Consider the following 13,503-nt stretch of genomic DNA (forward strand, 5'->3'; position numbering starts at 1 on the left):
GATTTTTGTCTGTGACCAAAAGCAAACAAACAAGAAAGCAAAGGAATGCTCCTCACAGCTGAGCTGGACCCTTATGAAGTCCTTGAGTCCGAGGTTTTCCAGGAAGACTCCCGAGGGAGCGCCGGTTTTGAAGTAGAAGGAGATGTCAACGCTTAGAGTGGACTGCATAGTGGGGAAGTGCAGGTAGGATGACTCCTGGTAGAAGGACGCCGCATTCCACAATGATCCTACGTGGAAATAGGAGAATGTTTCACAATTTCCATGTTGACTCTGGGACAACTGGCATACATCCATGTCTTCCTCCAGTAATAGCACACCAGGGGCTATTCCAAGAGCCTAGATTAGTTAGGGGCAAGCCTGGCTCAATTAGAGTAAGAGTAAGTGGTTACCTCTGAAGTGGTTACCTCTGTGGCCTTTTGTTTTCCAGGGAAAATGAAGCCATGGGCCTCCTATATTAGTAATAACCCCTTGGTCTAATATTTAATTTATTTTATTTACACAAGGATCTGGCACATGGTAATCATCGGGTGATTTATTATATAAAAGCACTGTAAATATTTTGCTGACATAAACTTCTCCTTGCTCTCCTTGCTGAGAAATCCAACTGCTGGCAAAGCCATTCACAGATATTATGAGGGCCGGGTGCCTATTGATCTCTCTGTTTATTGTTTAGAAGTTTATTGTGAGCTACATCTTATCACTGCACTGAGATCCACTGAGAAATCAAGGAAAGGCGGATGTAGCTCTGCAGGCTGCTCGATTAGCATGTGTTTACTTTGGTTACTGTGGCGAGGGAAGTCGAAGGGGAATGCAAAAGCCTTGTGCGGTCTCGCAGAATTAGAACCCACATGCACTTGTCTGGCATATGCATGACATGCATTTACTAGAAACCTGGCACATTATATAATAGTTTAAGAACTAAAATCAGAAATACAAAAGAAAACCCTGGAGAAAAGTCAGAGGGCAAAAGGGCAGACGCTTGAGTGGTGATGTAAGGTGTGTTCAGGCGCACAGGTATTCAGCACGGCGCACAGGTCAGTTGCACAGGTATTCAGCGCACAGGTCAGTTTCACAGGTATTCAGCACGGCGCACAGGTCAGTTTTACAGGTATTCAGCACGGCGCACAGGTCAGTTTCACAGGTATTCAGCACGGCGCACAGGTCAGTTTCACAGGTATTCAGCACGGCGCACAGGTCAGTTTCACAGGTATTCAGCACGGCGCACAGGTCAGTTTCACAGGTATTCAGCACGGCGCACAGGTCAGTTTTACAGGTATTCAGCACGGCGCACAGGTCAGTTTCACAGGTATTCAGCACGGCGCACAGGTCAGTTTCACAGGTATTCAGCACGGCGCACAGGTCAGTTTCACAGGTATTCAGCACGGCGCACAGGTCAGTTTCACAGGTATTCAGCACGGCGCACAGGTCAGTTTCACAGGTATTCAGCATGGCGCACAGGTCAGTTTCACAGGTATTCAGCACGGCGCACAGGTCAGGAGAACCAAGGACAAAGTTGTGAACTTCTCATTTATCAACTGTAATTAAATTAATGATTTAAAAAAAAGAACCGATCACCTACTGTCACCATAGCAGCGGAGAGGTCCAACGTTATAGACAGCCTCTGACCCTGGTCTGTGAGTGTCTCCAATGATAATCTCTCTCATGGGTAAGTGGTCTTTATATGAAAGAATGCCTGTGTCATTCACCCTGCAAAAAATGTAAATACCTATTACTCAAAGAATCCTCATGGTCTTTGGTGTTCAGCCGACGTGTCCTCCAGTATAACTCAAAGGGTGATCATAAAAGCATGCTATAAAACTTATAGACCTCGTTAAACCTTGTAGCTTTCATGCAGATGTTCCAACACTTCATTGCGTACAACAATGTAACTGTAAAAGTAAAGAAGAGCAACGAGTTCCTGCGATGCGTACCACGTCTCTCTATCGGCGTCACAGTTGCAGAAGTAGTTCATGTCCACGCAGCGCTCGTCCAGGCTGCAGGAGCACTGCTGCACCCCGGGCAGGAAGCCGCCCCAGTAGGTCCGCTTCTCACCGCTCCGGTCCAGCCACCAGGACAGAGGCGTACCGTCTATCCCGCCCACACACCCAAACGAGAGAGAGAGAGAGAGAGAGAGCCAGAGACCATTTATTACATTGCAGTCCATACAATAATCTAACAGTGGCCATTTTACAAAGTTGCAGTGCAGATGTTCGATGTGCTGATAAAGGATTGTCTCGCATACAGGGTGGTGGGGCAGGGGATGCTGAGCTTGCTGTAGCGTCCCTAAAAATAGGGCCCTAAAATGCACTGGCCCATCTGTAGGAGCTCTGAGGCACCAGAGGCTGGTGCCTTCCCATATTTCCACACTGCAGCAGAAATATGCTGAATAGCGTCTAGCCTCCAAGGTGGTTGAATGGAGTTTTATGATCTTTATACTTTTGTGGACAGGTACATGTCAGTGCACTGGGTAGGTAATACCACTATGTAAGTGAATTTACATATTTATTACATGCTTTTTTGGTATATTTTCATTGGTTACGTTTCCACCTGTCACCTTGTTTATGCGCTCTCTCTCATACCACTTGCTGACAAAACTGCTGGCAAAACTGTCTACGATCATTGATTTTCGATATGTTTGCATGTAAGACCAAGATCTGGGGTTAACATTGTACTTGAACCCTGTCTTTAGCAGCCATCTTATAACAATGTGGTGTCACCAGTAATAATCACTTTTGATTATGATGTTATGATGACAGTGTAATAACATGTGACAATTACCAACAATGGTAACATGACATGTCAAATAATTGAACATCAGCTGCCATTATGTTTGTGCAATCTACCATTACATTATGAAATGCTTTGCTTGCATTCAAAAATGACACTGCAGATTTATTCTCAGTTTGTGATCACTGCTCTCCAAACGATAACTAAAGAAAGGTCTTAAATTATGAGCAAATCTGATTAGCACTTAATTTATAATCTACAGTAGGGAGTTCATCTGTTAGCAGAGGCAACGCCTATCAAACACATACTGCTATCTAACTGATATTTAATTGCCAAGCTCATTTGGACAGTCATCAAAAAAGTCTACTATACAGTAAATGAAGCTATCAAGATATGTCCAAATAAATCAGTGACATCAGAGAAAGTTCTGGGACTTCAGCCAGAAAAAAAATGAAGAAGGAAGGCTGTGCACATTTAACTGAGTAAGTTCTATTTCATAAATGTGCAACACCCTTGAGGCATTCAGAATGTGCTTCAACATTTTATTGCAGTTTTCCTTGTTTTTGTCTTTGTTACATTACACTTGTTTCACACTGTCAGTTCCAACTGATATGTGTGAGTGTGGAGTCATCTAAGTTGTAAGTACAAGTTGCAGGAGATATATTTCCCTATTTCCCACCCTAACCAGGATAAGAGGCAGCCACATTACTACAAGACGTGACCATTACTTTAACCCAAAAACAAAAGATTTTTTAACAGCTTATTTGAATCCACAAGAAAGGTTTTTCATGTAGATATCAGTAAACAATAAAAAAAACCCAATTATGTTTTCTTTCAGATCCACAGCTCTGCAGAAAAAAATAAATAAAGCACATTCCTATTCGTAATGACCCGGCGGTTTGGGAATAATACACTGCTTTATTGTTTGCTGTGGCACGTTTTGCTTGCCTCGGAGGGATAGAGCTTCATCAATTTTTCATAAATTAAGATCCTGTGCGTGACCATCCCACAGCGTAGAAAAAGCGGAGACAATAGAGGAAGTCTAATGATTGGTGTGACTCTCTCAGTCCCCTGGGTGATGGCACACAAACTTTGTTTTGAAGGACCCGGTGCACACACTAAGCTGCCACATTGAATATGTTTGCTCGAAGTCTCAGTGGTATCCTATCAAGCCAAGGAGAGGTGACATTACCACATTTTTTTCCATCTTGAAAGACATGGAAAGACATCAAATGTTGTTGGTAGGACTTACCCCAGTTGTTGAAAAGGCGGGACTTCCTGCACTGGTACACCACTTCCTGTTGACACTGGTCTGAGCCAGCCACCAGGGCATGGAGCTGGTCAGGTGAGGCACTGTAGTTGAACTGCATCACGTGTGGCCTCGCTAGGGTGGAGCCCTGAACCTTCACGGCATTTGTGGTGTTGTGAAGAACTACAGTCCACACGTTTTGTTCTGCAAGACAAATAATCAACACTTGCTCAATTCCATGACAAAATCATCATCAACCTGTTAGCAAAAATTCAGGTGTAAGATTAACACTTTTCAAAATAAGCGCAGCCACGGAAGTTCGGAAGTTGTCAAATGCTTGTTTCCAAAGTGCAACAATATATGGCCAAAGCTTTGATTAACTGTGTGATAATCAATTTCTCTTGTCTCATTTTGAAATGAAAGTACTTGTTCAACCTGCCGACAAATACTTTCTTGTTGCATTAGCAGTAGGGTGTGTGCATCGCACAGAGATTTAAAACCAATCTGTGTACTGGGCAGAGTGGTGGTGGCTCCCTCCCTGCATGCAGAGCACTGTGTACTGGGCAGAGTGGTGCTGGCTCCCTCCCTGCATGCAGAGCACTGTAGAGCAGCACGCTAGCTCTCTTCATCCTCCTTCTCACAGCACATTCCATTGAGACACGAGCTGAATCAAAATGGCTCGGTGAGCACTTTCTCTTCAGACTCTCAGCTATTTAACAGCTGCGACTAGCTAGTCAGCTGTTCTTAAGGGTTGTAGTTCAATGTAATTATAAAGGACTTTTAGTAGCCTTTTAGCGACAACCCTTTTCCTTACCCTAGCGCTAACCCTAAATGCACCTTCTTGCTATATGTTCTTCTATAAGATGAGTATTTAAATAAGTAATGTGGTAAGAATAGAATACCCAATGACACATATGAGACAAGTGCAGTGCTTTCATTTTCACTGTTATCTACTGTGCTAAGAGTACCTTGTTCCATGTTTGACACAAAGTATAGTCATCTTATAAGCAGGGATGTCAGTGGCCATAGTTTCTATGTCTATCATCATCACCACTCTTGTCCTTGTTGCAGGGGTCAACCACAACACACAGAACTGTTATGCAAGCACTGGCTTGATAATGTAAGCTTCCAGGCTAGAGGATTGACCCTTGCTGTGGGGGCTTACTACAGGCCTTACTTGGTTAAGGCCTGTTCAAACCTAGCTGGAAGACAGGAACCAAAAACCATGTTTGACCTACAGTGGGGGGTTGTGTGTGTGCGCCTCTGAAAAATAATACCGAATGACTGAATGAGATATTTGAAGAAATCTCATGGATCTGGAAAAAGCTTTCAGTCAGGGAAATCTTAGAATGTCTGTTTGAAGTCTGTTGTGAAGCTTTCTTTTTTCTCAAAACAAAGTAACATCAAACTTTTGCCTTAGAGACTAATAAAAAGTTTTTTTCTATCACTAAAAAAACTTCATAGCTCACACAAACTCAGGCTAAATCTACACCATGACTTTCTAGTTTGAAGGTATACTGTTTATTTATTTGCACCTTTTTGATCTCAGACATTGACACACCAATGTTTCTTTTAGCCTGTTTAACATGTATTAATAAAAATAAAAGTGAAGACAGTGAGAAATTAAGTCCATTTCCTTGGCATGGCATACTGGTCCCTTTAAGCTTTGATATGGATTTGAGTTTAACAGTCCTTTACTCTAAAATAAAGCCTCTCAATATCATAGATTATGGACAAAGGATTATCATAGATTGCAAATTTATGGATTATGATTATGGTGATCTTAATCCTCTGTTGCTGATGTGCTAGCAAAAAAAAAGAAAGGAAAAAAAGAGAAAAAAGTAAAGCACACGAGAGCAAAATGACAGTTGGAATATGTGCTCTCTGATTTATTAGACCTCTCACCTGTCATATTACAGTACACCTGCATGGGCCCCAGTGGTCCACTCCCATCTGGATCGATGGAGAAGTAGCCTGAAGAGCTGCCTATTAGTCGGTATGCTTCACACGACGCCTCGTAGATAGCTGGACAAAAAAAAACAGAAAAAAAGTGTACATTTGTGAGCAGACACACTAAAATTAGCCCTGAACATTATCTCAGCACCTTAGAGGAAATGCTATGAATGCTGATCCCTGAGGTTACAAAGACATATGGGCTACCATATTAGTTTCCTGGTAATTAAGTTTTAACAAATGCTAATGGAAATGTTGAAGTCAATTAGCGCTGATTTTCTGGTGTTAAAGTGTTTAGGGGGCAGGCACTAAGTAGCTGAGAAAAAACCCTAAATTTAGGTGAGTCTTTCATTTACACTTTAAAAAACACTTAAAGGGCTTTAGAAACTTCAGAGAGCTGCTCCAAAATGAGCCGTCTTAGATCGCTATCAATTTATCGTAAAATAATCACAACCACATTAAGGTTTTTATGAAAGAACATTCCTGCCAATTAATATAACATAAATACTCCCATAAATCAACTACATGTTTCTTTTTACCTTTCTCCCATCAACTTTAACACCCTCCCTGATGGCAATAACATCTCAGTAATGACAGAGATGCCCTGTGGGACCTATTGTACCACACATCGTAGGCAGAGACGGGAGGACTCACGCTTATGGCAGGTGGCTCCGCTGTAACCAGTCCCAGTGCAGTCACACTGGAAGGAGCTCCAGGACTGGGAACACCGGCCTCCATGCTCGCAGAAGGTGGGGAGACACCTGTGGTGGGGAGATAAGGAGTGAGGCTGATAAAGCTCCAGCTCTGAGCAGAGTGGGTTTACTGGACAATGTATGCATTGATGTATGGTCATTAGTTTTAATATCATTCACACTATATACATTTTTGATGAAATGAGAATTTATTAAGGATGCTGAACCATATTATGACTAATGCTGCGCAATGCCAGCTTACTCACTAAAAGCTCTGTCCAGTTCAAAGTTCACTCAAAGTTCCTGTCTTTTGAAGATTATTAAACTATTTTAAAAGCCCCATATTTAGTCTGACATTAGTGAAGTTTAGTTTCTTCTTTGGTCACAGTGAACTTTGAAACACTTCTTAGATATCTATGGGGCAAAATGCAAGAATGCTAAATGAAACAGAATAGAATAGGAAACAGGAGGAGGAGGAGAAATTGCTGACTATAAATATAGTGGAATATGGGCCCCTTGGGAGGCAGACCAAAATCTTCTCTCACATCCACAGCACCCAGTGGTGAAACAGTCTGACTGCAACACAATGCACAAGCTTTCTCCTTTACCTTTACGGTTAAGGCCAAAAAGCAACTTCAAACATTTGCTGACAGTATGGAAACTTTTAAATTGAAGTGTGAATAAATCTGCATACAGTATAAAGGTTCAAAATGACTCCCTTGTACTGTAATGTCAAGAGAGTTACAGAGAGTCGACTCAAACTGACATTTGTTGAAATTCCTGTGACAGCAGTATTTTTTTTTTCTGAAACAAACGTTTTTCTCCACTAATCTCTCCTTAGAAGTAAGACACGAATTTTGGATTACTCATGACACTTAAGTTTCAAAGAGAGACGTTTAACATCTGTGGACAGATGAAGTGGTAACATAAAAGACATAAAAAGCCCACTATATTTTAATCTTATTTTGAGTTATTACCAATAAATGGCAAAAAATAAAGAATACTGAGCCATTAAATGTCTGATCGTCTGGTCTTAGACAGCTTTCCACTGGTGGCCGACAATCTGGACTTTGAGCGATGATTCTTACAAAGTCTTACATAAGACAAAGACATGCCCTGGCTGGATACAGTTCAAATAGCCACAGTGACTGCTGCAGACGGCTTTGATGTTGCATATAATCCTCTTGCGTCAACAAGTCATTCTCAAGCAGAAGTGCTTCAACTTGTTTTCTTACTCTTCATGAATTTAGACAAGCAGTGGTGCATCCGTCAATCACGGGTAGGACAGTCTCTCATTTTTAAACACTGCTGGACCAGACCCTCTCTGCCTCCTCCCCACAACAAACAAATAAATACCCCCCCCCCCAAACAAACACCGGGGATAAATCTGCTGAAAACAACCTGCACTTTTAAACTGCTCCAGAGAGAGAAGGCCGCGTGGAGACCATTTGATTAATAGCGCCTTCATCACGCCTCCTTAAATTTCGCAATTACAAGCTTTTTAGGAGCAGGTATATTATTTCAGAAGCCTTTGTTCCTATGTGCTCTCTCTCTCTGTCTCTCTGTCTCTCTCGGGAGCGGTGCTTTATGAAGGGCTGTATGCACAACCACAGCTATTTCGGCTCCCATTAAACTACTGTGGAGAGGGGCTGGCCGACTGGCTGTGGCATGGCTAATGTGTCGAGTGATGGTTTAATTATCACTGCGCTATTTCTAGTTCACGCTAGACGCAGACACCAGTTTCGCTTGGCCATAAAATGACAGTGTCTAACCTGTGCAAGTGTCTCTCTGGCTGTAAACTGGGTGATGAAGTTTTAGAGGTTACTGAGTATCCACTGTGACTGACAAGCTAATGTGCAGCATCGGAGTTAACACTATGTATACTTAAACTGCAACGGTGCAACGTGTCAATTATGTTGATTGGTGTCAAATCCATAAATCACTGGAAATCAAAAATCAAATAATAACATAATTACTGCACTATAAGCATCCCCCTTTAATACCAAGATGTCAGTTTTGTCAAGTTTTGCAAGGCAAATGAGCTACTGCTAGGCCTTTTTTCTTGCTGCAGCTCTACTCTATTCTTAAAAGGCACATCACACATTCTGATTAAGACTAAAAGGGTTTGACTACCACGGCTTACGTGGATGCTTTTAAGCAGAACATGATCTACTGGGAAAAGCTGTACAGACATCATCATCATCAACATCAACAACAACAACAACAACCAAAGCAGTACTGTAGCAACGAAACAGCCATTTTGAGGTCCTGATGGGAAGTCAGGCGTCCACGTGATGGGCAGGAGGAGCGGAGATGAGCCGCACAGTGGGAGTTGAGCTCCTCCAGGCCCTGCTCCACTGCTGCCCGTCCCAGCCCTCAGCAGATGCGGCAGCCAGGGGCCAGGCCTGTGCCCCTGCCCATTGGGGGAGACGGGTGGATGGAGAGATTGGGGGGGTACGCGAGAGTGTGGGCAGCGAGTGGCTTCTGCCGCCACCCTGCCAGTCCAGCTGGTGAGCTAAAGCTGCCGCTGCACAGCGTGGCATGGCACAGCACACCGTGGCAGTGGCATGCTGCGGAGTGGGCAATCGACGCAAAGGCGAGGCGAGCAAGGCAGGACCCCAGCCGATGACAGCTGGTCATGAATGATGTAGGAGTGGTGGCGACGGAGGGGTCCTGTCGTGTTCACACACACACACACACACACACACACACACACACACACACACACACACACACACACACACATCTCTGGAGCACGCCAGCGGGATGCAGCTCTAAGGCGATGGAGGGGTGGAAGAGGAGAAAGGAGGGGGAAAAAACGATGAATTTGACTCTGAAAAGAAATGAGATCAGAGAACTGGCAAAGGAAATTATGGTAATCCTGCGACATGGGGATGATGGCTGATGTCAAGAAATCATCAGTGGTCAGACCCAAAAAAGGGAAGGCTTACTGTAACCTCCGTTGTAAAAAATGATTAACAACTCCTGCTGCAGCTTTACATTTCATTTTCATACCAATGTCAACATAAATTAACGCTGTTGTGAGTTAATTAAAAAAAGTCTTGGCATTGTTTCAGAGTAAAACACCCAATTACTTTACCTGTTGATTTATTGTTTATGCACGGCAAAGCCGCAGTGAAATCAAGCATGTCACCCAAGATCATGGGTTTGAGTGGCCAGGAGGTATTCCTTTTTGCTTTTTTGGCTTTGTATCCAGCCACAAGAAACCCAGCCACAAGAAACCCAGCCACAAGAAACCCAGCCACAAGAAACCCAGCCACAAGAAACCCAGCCACAAGAAACCCAGCCACAGGAAACCCAGCCACAAGAAACCCAGCCACAGGAAACCCAGCCACAACGTGCGACATTGATTCAGCACTTTGTTTCCCGTCTGCTTCCGCCCTGCCAAACGCCCTGTTCTTAATGGTCTGACCTTCCCCTTGTCTGTCTGATTACCCACCTAACTCTGCTCGAGCGCTAATGAAGGGATAGACACACACACACACACACACACACACACACACACACACACACAACACACACACACACACACGTACACTTGTTAGTTCTGTCCTGCATTGGATGTCAGTGGCCTCTGGAAGCTGAGGGGAAGTCATAGTGGGCATCCGTCCGGTAATCAAACTCATCAGTCTTATGATCTCTGTCACCAGTAATGGGAGCGCAAGAGGAGGTGAAGTATATGGACGCTTGTTAGTGCGGCTTTAAGCTAAGCTGTCTTACGGATAGATGTCGGCGTTCTCTAATTAGGCTGTTTTGTTGGTGCCGTCCTTCTTGTTGGCTCGATAGGCGAAAGCTTGAAAATAAACGTGGAGCAGAGGAGGAGGGAGGGTCACTTCATTGGGAGTGGACAGCAACATCCAACTTTACTATCAAAGTGTACCCAGGAAGTTTGGAACATTTTTCTAAATAAGCCATTTTTTTTCTGTGCTGGAGAAAAGTATGAACACTGAGTTATTCCAGCCTAACACTGTCACTTTTTTTTTCTCGCCAATTCACACCATGTCACACACTTCATCCAATCTTTCTCGCCATCGTACCTGTCACGGATCCCACAGATGTCAAACTGGAGCTGGTTATAAGTTCCCAGTCTGCCTCTCTGCACAAGGATGAAGTCGATTGGTTGGTTGTTGATGAGGATAAGACGCATGCACCCCTGAAAGGCCGTTGTGGGGTTGGTACAGTCTCCATCATCCGCAGGACAACCTGAAAGCACCAACATGCTGCATAAAACACTGTGTGACACATTAACTCTCAGAAACAAGTGTACACTCTATGTCATATAGACTTTCAAACCTAAAGATAAAGCTATATGCTTATTAGTTAGTTATAATTTAGACTGAACTGTATAGAACAATACTATAAAGATAAATACTATATATTTTTAGTATATCACAGTTCACATCACCGTAGTAGTTGACATGTATGCATATTCAAACTTACAGTAATGGTCATGCCATGGTCATGTGAACTACTGCAGTTTATTAATCCATATCTCTGACTGTCATTTTGCCTGCAAATACATTTTGAAGTAGCCACTCTTGTGCTGTACATCTGTCTGGATCGTGGGCAGTAGTCAACAGATAAACCACAGATGGGACTTTTGATGGGCTGCCACAGTTTCTTGGAAAAGATGCTTATGAAGTTTTAAGCGGTCATCTTCTAAAGTCCATTTAAGCAAATATTCACTAATACAGATATAAGAGCAAGAGTCTTAGTGTACTGTATGAGTATTACTTCCCTTGGACTAATTTTGTGTTTGTGTGTGTGTGTGTGTGTGTGTGTGTGTGTGTGTGTGTGCATGTGTGCGTGTGTGTGGGAACGCATGTGTGAGTATATTAAAAAAAAAACAGCTGTTTGTGTACTGAAAAAGCAACATCATAATAACAGCCTTTGTAAATTACGTTATGCTAACCTATGAATACGTTTACATAAAGAAATTCCTCCCAGAGACAGGAAATATTACTGTGTAAAATATATCTGGGGTATTTTCTGTAAACGATCAAGCAGATTCACCTTGGATTTAGACTATTATATCAACAGATAAATTGATTAATTAAACATTGTTATTTGCAACAGTACTAGTGTAGGCTAGTAGGCTGAGTAGGCTCATTAGCTTTCACTGTTCCCAGAGCTTACAAAGCACACTGAATGAGGTTTTCAAAAGCTTTGCAGACACTTCAGTTTCAGAGCTATGCTACTCTATCTGGGGAGACAAGTTCCACCACTCCACTCATTTATTCTTGTTCAAACCAAAGACCAAAGACCAGTGAGATTCATCTCAAGTGTGGCTCCTGCCACCTGGCATCAAATCATGACAGGATGACAAGGTCAATGGGTTAACGGACACCTTTGGGCTTGTGACCCCGAGCTCACCTCCGAAGAAGAAGAAGCGGTCTCCTGACTCCAGCTGGTCTTGGAGCAGGATGGTGGAGGAGGGCTCATTGTCCAGTGTCATGGTGATCTGCATGGCTCGCGTGCTGAGGCTCACAGAGTGCCACAGCCCGTCATTCACCCTCTGGCCTGCAGACACAACGGCAGCCATGACGGCACTCCAGTGAGCCGAGACCACAGGAGACTCTCTCTCTCTCACACACACACACACACACACACACACACACACACACACACACACATACACACACACACACACACACACACAAACACACACACACACATACACACACAAACACACACACATACACACACACACACACACACACACCTCCCCAATCCCAGTTTCTCCCACTTCTCCCGGCAGATGTGAGATTAACCCTCTTTGGTTCCAATAAGCTCTCGGTGTAATTAGAACATAAATGATCAGCTGAGGGTAATTAATGCCTTGCGTGTGTGTAAAGAAAATGCGCACAGGGTTCTCAAGAGGAACAATATGATGGAAAATGTGTTTTTCTTTTTTGGTTGATCATGAAGAATGTGTGAAGAATGTGAACGCTCCAATAAATCAAAGGGAATTACCTGTGTTTTATCTAATTGCGCACCTGTGCATTGCAACTATTATAAAAATATCTCTTCCCCTGTGGCATGACAGTGACGCTTTCATCTAAGAAAAGTTCAGGAGTCTCCACGTCTTGCTAAAGTGAGCACAGAGATAAATCAAAACTCTCTCTCTCTCTCTGATGATTAACACCTCACCCAAGTGGACCTTGTGGTGTGAAAGGGCCAAAAAAGCATCTATCAGTTTTGATTTAATTAATCCTGGCCCTAGGAGTGAAGGGCGCCCAGGGCGTGGGCGACTGCTGCGTGTCTGCGGCCCCTTCTGTGCAGGCCATCTGCTGGCCACCTCCCGAGGATGGGGGTGGTGGAGGAGGAGGAGGAGGGGAGGGATGGCGCTCGTGACCCACTGTAATTAAATCATCTACATTCTCAACTCACTCACTGGTGTGGGAGATCTGCTTTTGATGTGTACTAATAAAGACCTGGATCAGGTGGCAGAGGACAGCAAGAGCACAGACGAGAGGAGAGCAGAGCAGACGAAAGGAGAGGGGGCAAGAGAAAAGGAGATGGGAGGAGAGGAGAGAATATGAGGAGAGAAGAGAAGAGGACAGGAGAGGAGAGAAGAGAAGAACAGTGAAGAGAAGAAAAGACAAGAGAAAAGGAGATGGAGGAAAGGAGAGGAGAGAATAGGAGAGGAGAGAAGAGAGAAGAGAAGAGAAGAGAAAAGGAGAGAAGAGACAAGAGAAAAGGAGGGAAGAGAAGAGAAGAGAAGAGAAGAGACAAGAGAAGAGAAGAGAGAAGAGAAGAGACAAGAGAAGAGAAGAGAAGAGACAAGGAGAGAAGAGAAGAGAAAAGGAGAGAAGAGACAAGAGAAGATAAGAGAGAAGAGAAGAGAAGAGATGAGAAGAG

At 43.6% G+C, this 13,503-nt stretch overlaps 1 protein-coding gene across 1 annotated transcript in view; it reads right to left on the reverse strand.

Moving 5' to 3' along the window:
• Positions 1-13,503, reverse strand: part of cntnap5a (contactin associated protein family member 5a) — a 70,103-nt gene that overhangs the window by 13,041 nt on the left and 43,559 nt on the right. Inside the window, exons 9-16 of the mRNA XM_042073321.1 lie at positions 12,016-12,162; positions 10,680-10,845; positions 6,584-6,690; positions 5,882-6,001; positions 3,980-4,180; positions 1,932-2,088; positions 1,580-1,707; positions 57-227 (exon numbers count right to left, since the gene is read on the reverse strand). Coding sequence (XP_041929255.1) covers positions 57-227; positions 1,580-1,707; positions 1,932-2,088; positions 3,980-4,180; positions 5,882-6,001; positions 6,584-6,690; positions 10,680-10,845; positions 12,016-12,162 — 1,197 coding nt within the window. The remainder of the gene's footprint in view (positions 1-56; positions 228-1,579; positions 1,708-1,931; positions 2,089-3,979; positions 4,181-5,881; positions 6,002-6,583; positions 6,691-10,679; positions 10,846-12,015; positions 12,163-13,503) is intronic.

Source organism: Alosa sapidissima, chromosome 2 (assembly GCF_018492685.1).
Source record: "Alosa sapidissima isolate fAloSap1 chromosome 2, fAloSap1.pri, whole genome shotgun sequence".
In the NCBI taxonomy this organism is placed as follows: domain Eukaryota; kingdom Metazoa; phylum Chordata; class Actinopteri; order Clupeiformes; family Clupeidae; genus Alosa; species Alosa sapidissima.